The following is a 12,156-nucleotide window of genomic DNA, read 5'->3' as shown; positions in this document are numbered from 1 at the left end:
GTCTCTGTTGTGTCTACATAAAAATCAGAATGGCCTACATCTCGTTTGATGGAGATTATGTTGAGTGCTGGGCCTTGAAGGCACCAGTGCTGAGGAAACATCTGGGACAAAGCAGAAAGGCTTCTGTTGGTCAAGCTCTCCTCATTGCACTTACAGACAACATTTAATTTCAGCTCAAAATGTAAAAATAAGACTGTTTGTTATTAGCAGGACTGTACTTTTTGTTCTGAGCCCCACAACTCCCATCATTATGTGGCTATTTAAAAATGGGCTTTTTCTTAGGAAAACCAGAAAAAACAATTAGGAAAAAAGCAGATACTAAAACCAATTTTAAAATAGAATAAAAAGATTAATTGTTTAGATAGGGATATCTGAACTCACGTTAATACAATCACACATTTATTTTCTTTCCTGCCAAGTTCCTGAATACCATGTGATCAATTACAATTTGCACATATCAGCTGGAATAGCTACAGGCTGCAAGAAGAGCCATATTCATGTAAGCGCACCCAACAGACTCAGATGAGCTGGATTAGTGCCCTAAACTGCTGTGAAACTGCTTTTTCACTGCACTCTGAAAAGTTATCATGAGTATCAATGTCAGATCAAACCGTGATTTTTCTGAAGCTAGCAGAGTTACAGGATCTATTCTACAAAAATTTGTTTGAACAGTATTAAATTTATTCTGAATCATCATGAAAGAGTAAAATAATTTATATAAATATTCTTTTTATTTTCAAATAATACAATGACTTCTACAGTGACAGAGTGGGAGTCTTACCAAATTTCAGCTGTATGCAAGGCAGATGCTTACATTAAGTTTGTCATAAACACCTTCTAAACACCTTCTTGGCCGGTATAGTGAGAAAGGCCCTTCTGAAAGACGATTCAGACTGCCCTAAGGATAGGGAATCTGAGACACAGGGGATAAATCTTTCTCTAAAGATGTCTCTCTCTTTTCATGGTTTATGAATTACCTGTTGCAATCAGAGAATTTCTACTTTATGTGCTTTTGACTATTATCAGGAAATTACATACTACCACCATGATCATCACCATTATTTTTGAAATAAAATGACTAATTTATTTATACTATAGAGAGTGAAAAAACAAAACAAAACAAAACAAACCTGCAACCTGCTACAAAATCTCTCCTTTTACAGCAGATGATTCACGAAGAGAGGTACAAAAATACCTTTTCACAATCAACAGCCCAAATTAACCTGATTAATAAGCACTCACTTTCAAAAATTATTGTAGTAGAAATCAGAGTTAACCATATTCTGCTGCATACACTTCTCTCTTTCGTCTACAACAGCTGGTAACACCACACTGAGATGTTTTCTGCTTAAAAGAAAATCACCTTCCCTCTCCTTCTAGACCTAGAAAAGGGTACATCACAGCATGTTCCCTAACTTCCTTTTATTATGAAGGTTAACTTAAGCTTAGAGTTGTTAAAAAGAACATCATGCCCACTCCTCATAAAAGTTCTCACAAGCCTTGACTTTCCTTGACTTTCACAGAAGCCAGATGCAGCCAGGAATTGTGCCTCATGCTGGTCTGGCACTATATTGTCATGAACACAGGGAATAGCGAAATATCGAACCAGGAAACTGAGTCTTCAGGCAATATTTATGGCAGTGAAGTTAATTCCAGAGAAGGGAAAGCTTCTGTCCTAGTGATTTCCTTATGCCCCCTATTTTTAGTCAGTATTCACTCCCTTTGCCACCTTCTAGATTTTGCCATTCTGGACTCAAGAGACACAGTGTTACGGCAAGGCTGGGCTGCAAGACAGAAAGTAAAAAGTTTTATCTCCCACATTTTACCTGCAAACAAAGCAATGTTGGCATGCTTTGCATCATAGGGGCACCTGGCCATTCCACTGAATTCATCTCCCAGGAACTCCAGGGTATCCATCTGAAAGGCACAGAAACAAAACTTCTTACCCAGGATGAGGCATAGGACAGTGTTTCTTTTCTGGGGAGGGAGGAAGGTCCTTTCTCTAACTGTGCTCCTGACTATGAATTAAGCACCTGACAAAAATCACCGTGTTAAATACAACCAGTCTGAAAAAAGCGTGCCCAGTAAGTCAGGCATTCTTTTTGAGCTAATCAGTCTTACCCCGGCACATTTTACAAAAGTCTTCAGTCTATATTTTATCAGTACACAAGCTTACTGTTGAACTGTAGCAGTCTATGTGGTCTGTAGTTCTGGCAAGGATTCAAAATTTATCCTCAACACTGATCCAACAGAAGCGCTCTTATACACAGAAAAGACTGCAAGCCACAGCAGTCAGAAGAAACAACACTGGGACAATTATCTGTGTGTGCATTTTTCTCCCCGAAGTCCGGAGATCTTTCTGCTCTAGTCTCAACAGTGGTGCTCTCTTCCTTGATTTACATACTCAGAAGGATGCTCTCCAAGTCTTACTGTATCAGTTGAGTCTGTGTCATGGAGAAATCCTTTTACCATCAGGCAAGAATTAATCTGTGCAGGAACTGTAAAATCTGAGTCTTAAGTGTAACTCCTGGGAAATAAATTCACCCTGGGCACTGACAATGATACGAATATACAGATCAACTTTACGCTAAGTTCAAGACGGTTTAGTGAGCTGCAGGGGAAAGGTAAAGATCTCACCACTTTAAGATTCTTATACTATGGTATTTTGGGAATAAGATTCTTTCTAGCATATTCAGGTAACTTCAGCAGCTCATACTGTATAAATCAAATACAGTACAGAATCACAGAGCATGAAAAATAACCCACCTGGCACCATTAACTACTCCAATCAACTTTTAGCTCATATGTTACAGCACCCAAGTCCTCCAGTGGATGATTTGTCATCATTTGTTTTCTGTCATGTATCCTTCCTGTCAAAATCCACTCTGAAGGGAATTAGTTGTGTTCACTCAAGGACTGAAATGCATTTGACATGACAGTGAGAGCAAAGGAGTTACAGTCCTGAGCAACTTTCCCTGTGCCGAGCCTCACACCCCAGGCTTGTCCACACTTCCATCTGCAGGGTTGGAGGGACAGCCCTCTTTTCTGTTTGGCACATCTTTAGTGCTCTACCAATACAATGCAGAAATACATGGAGGAGAAGCCACGGCAGGTGTTGGAAAGACCTTCTGCTGACCCCCAGAGGTGTCATAGTCAGCCGCTCTGCTCAGTAACAGGTGAGGCAGCTGCAGAGGCACCACAGGGAATGAAACACCTGCAGTAAGGATAAGGAGGGCCATTTATATCCCTCACATCAGGATGCCAAGGAAATCTGTATTTGTATTAAAATACCACTTTCTAGAAAGGGGACTGCTTGAGATTTGTTAGCCACATTAATGGTATTGAGAGCTAAAAAATGATTAACCGTGGTGGAAGGCTAAATACAGCACTGAGACCAAGAAGCTTCATTGCATACTAGGAGCGGGATGCAAGGAAAGGAAGAAAAGAAGAAATGGCTGTTAACAAAACAGCTACGTGTACCACACGGTTACCATGATGCAGGCTTGTATTTTTATTCAAATTTGATTCTTCCTCCACAGACTGAAAGAAAAGATTATGCTGAGCTTCTCTCCTGTATTTCCTAGATTATAGCCATCACAGTGGCTAAACAAGGTAAAGCAGCATTGCAAAAAAAGCAAGGAATAGCAGCAGCCACAATGAATACCACTAAGGAAGTAGTTTTCCTAGCTGTTAATGTCTTTACTCTTTTTTTTGCAATAACACCGAACCCACTTAAATGAATCAGAATTGTGCTGTGACTTTATCAGAAGCACCATTAATGAAGCTAAATGTCCCTTTTCCTGAAGAAGGATGAGAAATGTCCTGTGGGCCACAGCAGTGCTTCAAAAAGCAGAGTCTGGATACCAAGGTCCTAAGTGAATTCATTTCAAAGCTACTCCAGGGACATCCACTGTTGGGGGTTATATATGATTATACTGATGCAAGCCTGAGAAAATGGAAAACATTTTAATAAATGGATCCTGTTAAAATGAAGATTATGGGGACACAGTAAATCAAAGGAAGAAACTGGGGTCAAAGATTAATGTTGAGCATCCATGGACCAGAACAGATTTCTACAGTGCTCTAGATAATGTTTTGGCTTTGCAGATCCCCAGCTAGTAAGGAATATGTTACCCTCCTGCTGTACTTTTCCCTGAGGAGATCTGCTGTCAGTCAGTTTTAAAGCACACAACACTGTAAGATATCCACAGCTTCCATATCTGCCAGATCCCCAACACTAATTTTCCCAGGTTTTGCTGTGCCAAGCCCTCAAGTGTGGCTTGAGAACTGGCTTTGGGATCTAGAACAGTACAACAGAGACACTGAAAATGTGCTGCCCCACAGGTAAAACTCAGCAGCAGTCTACGACTTGATGTGCATGTCAGTGACAAGCTGAGTAACTTTCTGAGGAGTTACTACCTTCCCAAGCAGTGATCTGAAGGACTCCGCACCTATGGAGGGCAATGCAAAGTGGCAATAAACTCTGATGTGCAGGAGTTGCAAAGAAGTAGGTAATCAATCTGAGCAATCCTCAGAAATTCAATCAACATTGAACTCTGTAGCATTGCAACAAGCCAGGATAAATGCTAGAGTTAAATGATGCTCTGTTGAATGACAAGCGCATGCAATTGCCAGCACAGTCACAATAAATCCAACTGAAAGATAAGGCATAAATGAAATCCCACAGACAGACGACATACCTTGTAGTTCCTGCAAGAAGGGTTGAATGCATTTGTTCCACAGATAAACAATGTATCCTCATTTCTTTTTAGGAGAACCTTAATAAAATTATGACATTCATCCTGAAGAAAAATAATAAAAAGTATTTCAGCTACTGCATTTTAGGTGTCTGGTTTTATTTTTATGCCATGATTATTCATTGTCAGGTCTAAAATGAAATTGGCTGGTAGCCACTGTGATATTCTGGGCTTCATTTCAACTATGTTTAACTGACAATAAGCAAAACACGATTTATATTCCAGTCATTTAAAAGTGGTTACAAAGAACTGAAGATATCTTATTCATATTATAGCTCAGATATTGCTATTGTTCACACAGGTGAATTTTGTTTGAATACTATTGTTTCTCTCAAGAGTGAAAAACGTGACCTTCTCATCTATGTTGCTGTAAGACAGTAGCCTCACCAATGCAATGTATTGGCATAAAGCATCTGTAACCAGAAGGGGAAGCAGGTGTAAAGAATCAAAGAGCATGCATCTAATTCTGATAGCATTTGTGCTATTTATAGGTTACGGTAGGGTAAAATTGGTGTGAGGAACAGTCCTTCTACAACTGCACCCATTCATGCTTTCTCATGTGTTATGCAAACTTCTCTGTAAATTTCTGCAGGGGGATAGACAGCAGCACTTAGCTTTTGAGGCAATGGTAAGCAAAATCAGTACACTAAGCACTATGTCCAAAATCCCCATTGCTTTAAGTATTTCAGGATATTGCTGTGGCTCCTGTCATAATGTTTTATCACATTAAAAGTAAACTATTTGTGCAAATTAAAGCCTTCAGTAAGTTGATAGAAAAAGCAATTACTGGCAAGAAGTGAATGGCATGATCCATTCCACATCACAGACAGCAGCCCAAGATAATAGTGAAGCAACTAAACTAAAGTGGCAGATGCAGAAGAGAAGAAAATTGCATACCTTATGTTTTCCCTTCATTCTGCATGTGTCTACATCAGCTTGTCTAGATTTCCATGTCAATTTCTGCAAAGATCAAGAAAGAAATCAATTAGACTCCAGAGGCTGTTGAATTTGATTTCAGAAGTCCCTTAGGGAAGAGTAGCTGTTGAACATACATTTATTGAAAGCTTTCTTCACCCTTTCTCCATGATTAATTCACCACAACAATGAAAGATCAGTGATGTGGAGCATTCACTTAATTTTGTGTTTCCATCTATTCCTTAAACTAGAAACCTATCCCATTTTTTAAAGCCTGAACCAAAAGAATTCAGCAATAGGCAAATTTTCAAAAATATGTGGACTTTTCTTAGAAGTACTAGATGCTCTCTTCTTTTAATTTGATATTGCTCTGCAAATCAGAATAAACATTTATGGACTATAAACCCTAACTGGTTTCTAAATCAAATTTTAGATTAGCAAATAAATAAAATACAGGTAATTCTTATCACTTCAAGCCAGCTAACAGGTTCAGAGAGTTCTCCACCTATCAAGATGCTGCTGATTTTATCTGCTAATACTCTTCCTCCAGAACACTTAGAGGTCCTAGCCTGGACTTTTTTGCGGTGAGTTTTGGGAGTGGTCAAATGTGGGTGGGCTGATTAATTAAAACAAAACTTTATTTAAAAACACCTGGCCCAAGACTGTAAGACCTTAGACACTATAGCCATGACAGTCCTGACAGTGTTGCCCATCAGTAAACTGAGGCACTGTGCATTCATGAAGGGCCCCAAGCTGAAACTGTAACCACGAATGTTCATTTCCATTACAAGCTGGTACCATCACTTTTTGACAAGTAATTGGTCATAGGCTCATCTTCAGCATCACTGATAGTTATAATTAAACACTCTCCACTCCTACAGTGGAATTCACCAGTGCCCAAATTCATATGATACTCTGCTGGACCAAGGCTCTGTTTGGCACATATTACACAATGTGTACGCAATGCAAAGGAGCTGAAAGGAGATTATTTCTAGTATGTTTATGTTAATATACAATATGGTAATGCAGACAAAACTCTTCATAGTTTGAATGTAACTTCCCATGGAAATAATGTGAATAAATCTACAAAGTGCTGTTATAATAAGATTTTATTTAGTGAGTACTTGCATGACTGAATAAAATTTGTGTGCATGAAAATATGCAAATAGCACTTGCTTTTTATGATGAAAGTTTCAGTATACTTAATTGGGATAGTATAGCTGTTACAGAAACTGCTGAATATAAATGAATAGATGTTTGACAGATGTTCCACCAGGGACCTCACTGTATTTCAGTACGGATTGCTTATCAGCCCAGCTGAATCACTTATCAGAAATTTACAGAGGACATGATTGCTATTCTAGCTTTCCCCAAATATGATTAGCAATGCCATCCTACTTGCTTATTACAGTTTTTATAGCAGTGCTGGCGAGTTATTTGAAACAACGTCATCTTCCTATTTATTAGAAGCTTGTTCTAGTGTCCTTGGTTTCTGGATGATGATAAAAGCTACTTACTTTGCTAAAATAAATTTCTTCTGTATGTGATGTGTCCATATCAACAGTATAAATATGGTCCCTGTAAACAAAAGCAAATGAATGCAAAGTCAAATAGAGTAGTCAGACAGTTCATTTTCTATGAAGAGAACTATCTATCACAACATAATCCATAATCCATCAAAAAAATATCACAGGTCTTACCAGGGAACATTACTGACAGTATTGCTTACTTCTCCCAGAAAAGCACTTTCATATATAAACTGTCTTCCTTCCCATAAAGAACAAAAGAAAAATGCTAGAAAACTTCAAAGCAAGATTCCTTCCCAAAAGTAATTATTTGAACAAATGAAATTTTGGAAAGGAGATGAGCCTCATATAATTTCTGCTCTATAGGTCCTAGGGCAGATTGCATGATCTAATATGCAAATGTTGTTTTTATGGATCCTGAAATCAACTACAATAGCTTAGGCAACCTTTGCCAGATTCCTGGGCTGGCAGTCACTGTCTCACATACAGCCATTCAGGGTTAAAAAGAGGTTAATGTTTTTTGGGTTTTTTTTGTCTTTTAATTACGCATCTAACCTCAGCTATGATAATTTCATTGAGAGTATGGTAGGCAAAAGGCTGACAGCCACAAAACTATTCCTAGAAGGCATTATTTTCTTCACACACTGGTGGCCAAACAAAACTGTAAAACACTCCTCTAAAACAAAATTCACAGAAGCTGTCCCCTCTCTATTGTTAGCTGCCAGTCCCTCCTTGAAAAGACGAAATAGGCTCAGCTACTCAGGTACATATATTTAAACATTCTCATCTGTGTAAGCTGAGAACAATGACATCTTCTGTATGGAACTTAAAATCTGGAAAATCCCACCAAACCACAGTCTAGTAACCACCACACATATTGGGACTGACCATCTCATTTTTTCTTGAAATAACATTGGATTTTTTCAAAATGCAAGAAGCTGTGCATTTGGAGCATGATCCACAGCACTGGAGGGGTTTACTGATAGCAGGATTCCATTTTAGAAATCATTGCTCTCAAGGTTAGCTTCATTTTACTGCATTTTGAGGAAATCGTTCAGTCTTTTAAATAAAGCGAACACAATACACTGCTATAAGAGGAATAAGCAACACTTCTCTCACATGGAGAAAAAAGGCAGCATTGTTGAGGAGAACTGGCTTTTAAAAATCTACTTCTGATATGGTGCTTGAGGCTGTTTGCTTTGTAGGATGCCAAACTGTGGGGTTGTGGGTTTTCTTCTCCTCCAGACTCTGTAAAACCGAAGCTGCCATTTACTTCCAAGATCGGTTTAAAGCTTCAGTTTATTATTCGCCTGACTTTACTGGCGGAGCAGTGGTCAGGGTTGGAGCTGGACTAAAACTACCTATTAGCATGATATCAGCTTCATAGATTACGGCATGGTTCCCCTTTTATGTACATCACTCTGTGCTGCTGTCACTCCTACTATATAAAAGTGAGAACAAAATCTCTTGAATTGCAAATTAAGTGCAGTTGGTACTCTAAAAGCCTTCTTCCAGCACCACTCTTGATTTTAATAATCAGTCTTGTTTTCCAGTGGTTATGATTTTTTCTTTTTAAACAAGACAATTAGAACATACAGTGGTGGTATTCAGAATGAGGTCTGAGTTATTTAGTTCCACTCTCAATGAAACAGCTTCCAGGGGACTTAGTTTCCTGGTTCAAGAAACAGCTCAAAGAGAACTCAGATGCTAAGTTACGGGATCGTCAGAAAGAGGGTGAGTATCAGGCAAATTACATATTTTCCCATGCCGTATGTGAAACGTAGTGCTGACAAAGTCAGCAGAGAGCGAAAGAGCTGTCAGATTCAGGGGAGGGCTCTCTAACCACAGACAATGTGGGATTGTCCTTGCCCTCCTTTTCCCACTGCTGCCCAACTCCTACTACCTACTAGCTGTGGTATGCGTACAGCTCACAGCTCCCTGCTAATTAAGTTATTCTAACACAAATTGACTTAATCCTAGAGCTTCCGTTTTTCCCACCTCCAGTCAGCAGAAGCGGGTTTTGTTGCCATGGCGTAATCTTGTGGAGGAAGGGAATTTAAATAATGCCACCGGCTGTGCCTGACCCTTGGCCGCTTGGTGCATCGTCTGGAAATGTGTAACTGCAAATGAGGAGGGAGCCATCCAGGGGCTTTGTGGGCTCAAAAAAACGTTTTGCACATACACATGAGGGGTGACAGATACTGCAAACAAAAGCTGCCACCCCAGAAGACAATGGGAGGAGGAGAGATGGCAAACTTGGAAAAGGGTGTGTGTGCGCTGGTGTGGGTGAGCGTGAGAGAGACAGTGAAAGAGTACCCTTCCCACGAGAAAAAAGAAAATAGAGCTGGTCCTTTCCAGACTGCAAGCCAGATATTCAGACAGCGCGGCTTCATGGGTTTTGGCTGAATTGCTCTAATTCATACTGGCTGCATATCTCTGCCTGAAAATACGAAATAAAGCCCTCCTGAAGCAATACGAAATTTCATGTGTTAATAGCTAATACAGGAGGCACGTAATCTGTGTGACAAAACAAGCAACTGAAAGACAGAAATTTTATTCTACGCCAAGTTGGTTAGTAATAACGTGTTAGCGGTTCTCAAATCTGAGTTAGTTGTCTTCTGCACAGGGAAACTGTCTGCAAAGCAAAAGCTGTATTTCCTAAAACAAGCAAACAAACAAAAAAAGCCAAACCAAACGACCCCCAAATAGAAACTCTCAACATTTAATTATTTGACTGCTTTTCAGGTAACTGGTACAAACATAAACTTAGCATCACTGTATTTCAGTGTCTAAAAACACCAGCATGAAAGCAACATCTGATATGATAGCTAAGGGATTTATGTAAGCTACAGTTTTCAATGAATCTTGTAACAAAATTCTTTGAGAAACACCTTTGATTGTGTACGCAGCTGCTTCAGTCTCTAGATTTACTACTACCTCTAAAGGTGATGCAGTATTGCAGTTATAAATTTTCATTCACACTAGTTACTAAAGGATGACTAATTTTCTAAAGTTTATTACTTAAAGATAGAAAAAGACCTTTGAATTTTAACTTGTGTCACACAGGCTTCTCAGCCCAGCAGGGATTTTATTCACTAACACGTGGAGGGGGCAAAGAATACGTCAAAAGAGTTTTTGAGTTAACATCGGAAAAGAGTGTAAGAAGATCTTTTGGGCTTGCGTAAGTACACAACAGACCAGGTCTTTATTCTTTTTTGTAGGTCACTAGCCACTAACAGTATATAAGCACTCTTATTGTAGTAAATGGTTTTATACAAATATATAACCATATAATACATAAGAATGCATATTCACATACCAGTACACATACTATCCTCCAAATATTAGCATTCATTATATAATCTGTGCACACCATGGTTTCATTTTCCAAAAGGTTTATCTGGGTTTTCCTGCTGTAATAGCAGTTGCTTGGGCCCTGTGACAGTCTAATTGCGTCAGTCTCAGTCTGGGAACAAGCTATGAATACAGCAAAGCAAAATACACAAAGCGGATTTACCACCTTCTCACTGCAAATGATTTTCTAATTTAAAGGAAAACAAATAAGGAAAGCAAATGGAACTCAGCCATGAAAAGGAGGAAATCCTGCCACCACCTCTCAAACCCCTTCAGCCTGCTCCCTCACCCCGCTAATTATTACACTAAATGCAGTAAAAACAGTAAGCCCTAAGCTCAGGCAAAGCATAGGGAGGCCCTGCTGTGCGGATGCCCACTCCTGGAGCCCTACAGATCAATGCCACTGCCGCTCCCGTGGAAGGATGCACGCTCTTTGCCTGGACTTGATGCAAGGGCTTAGCATTAGGCTTAAAAGTGGCCTGTAATGAAGATGGGGACAGACTTGTTACCAGGGCCTGTTGCAATAAGAAAAGGGGTGATGATTTTAAACTAAAGGAGGAGAGATTCAGGCTGGACATGAGGAAGAAATTTTTTACAATGACGGTGCTAAAACACTTGCATGGGTTGCCCAGATTCTTGGTAGATGCCCCATCCCTGAAGACATTCAAGGTCAGGCTGGACAGGGCTCTGAGCAACCTGATCTGGTTGAAGATGTCCCTGCTCATTGCAGGGGCATTGGACTGGATGACCTTTAAAGGTCCCTTGCAAGCCGAACTATACTATGATTCTATGAGTGAGAACCCAGAACTCTGACACCCAGATCTCCTACAAACTGGCATGTGTGGGAAACCGAAAGAAGCTGCATTTAGCAGGTACGGCTGCAACACCTGAGTAGGTCAGCAGGTCAAACTGTGGTCTTCCTGAAGCCATGGACATGACCATGTAAAAACCAGCTTTCTGCTCGTGTAATGCAACTAATTACTTGGTGCGGAATGGAGATCAACAGACAGACCTCCACCACAGGACACATGCGACCACCCAGAAAATGGGCAGTGGCTGTTTGAAAAGGAAGCCAGGCAGCTCCTGGAGGCTGCCAAGGGCTTTGAGGACAGGGCTGGTAGCGAGAGGCTGCCTGTTCAGCAGCTGTTCCCTCTCACCTCCTGGCCATCCCACCCACCACCCCTCCCATCTGCAGCAACAGCCTGGCTCTCTGTGGTACACACAGAAGGGTGCATATTTCACTGATGGAGGAGAAAGATCAGAAAACTGTCAGGAAATATGCTGTTACCAGAGGGGCAGCTTGCAGGGAGGTCCCAAATAAGGTCTGGGTCCAAGAGCTCCTAAACTGGACTATCCACTCTTGCTAACCTGGACCTTTCTTGTATTTGTCTTGTGACCACCAGGTAATTCCCAGTCTAGGATTCCATCAGGTAATTCTCAGTCAATTTCCTTCGCTAACAACAGGCAGGGAGAGGAAGTGTTAATGTCATATCTGTACCAGGTTGGCAGCTGTGTAAATTGGTGTAGCTACACTGAAACTGATGGTGCCATGCTGAGGTAGGCAAACTGAATGAGTGGCCTTATATGCAATTTTTCTAAAAAGG

At 40.2% G+C, this 12,156-nt stretch overlaps 1 protein-coding gene across 8 annotated transcripts in view; it reads right to left on the bottom strand.

The window, feature by feature from the left end:
• SEMA6A (semaphorin 6A) overlaps nt 1-12,156 on the bottom strand; it is a 116,336-nt gene that overhangs the window by 48,727 nt on the left and 55,453 nt on the right. For all 8 annotated transcript variants that reach the window (XM_005506219.4, XM_021292549.2, XM_005506220.3 and 5 more), the window contains exons 4-7: nt 7,190-7,250; nt 5,655-5,717; nt 4,701-4,802; nt 1,827-1,917 (exon numbers count right to left, since the gene is read on the bottom strand). In XM_005506219.4, the coding sequence (XP_005506276.1) occupies nt 1,827-1,917; nt 4,701-4,802; nt 5,655-5,717; nt 7,190-7,250 (317 nt within the window). The remainder of the gene's footprint in view (nt 1-1,826; nt 1,918-4,700; nt 4,803-5,654; nt 5,718-7,189; nt 7,251-12,156) is intronic.

The sequence above is a fragment of the Columba livia genome, chromosome Z (assembly GCF_036013475.1).
Source record: "Columba livia isolate bColLiv1 breed racing homer chromosome Z, bColLiv1.pat.W.v2, whole genome shotgun sequence".
NCBI lineage: Eukaryota > Metazoa > Chordata > Aves > Columbiformes > Columbidae > Columba > Columba livia.
Note: the sequence above shows the minus strand (reverse complement) of the source record. Positions and strands in the feature narration are given on the sequence as shown.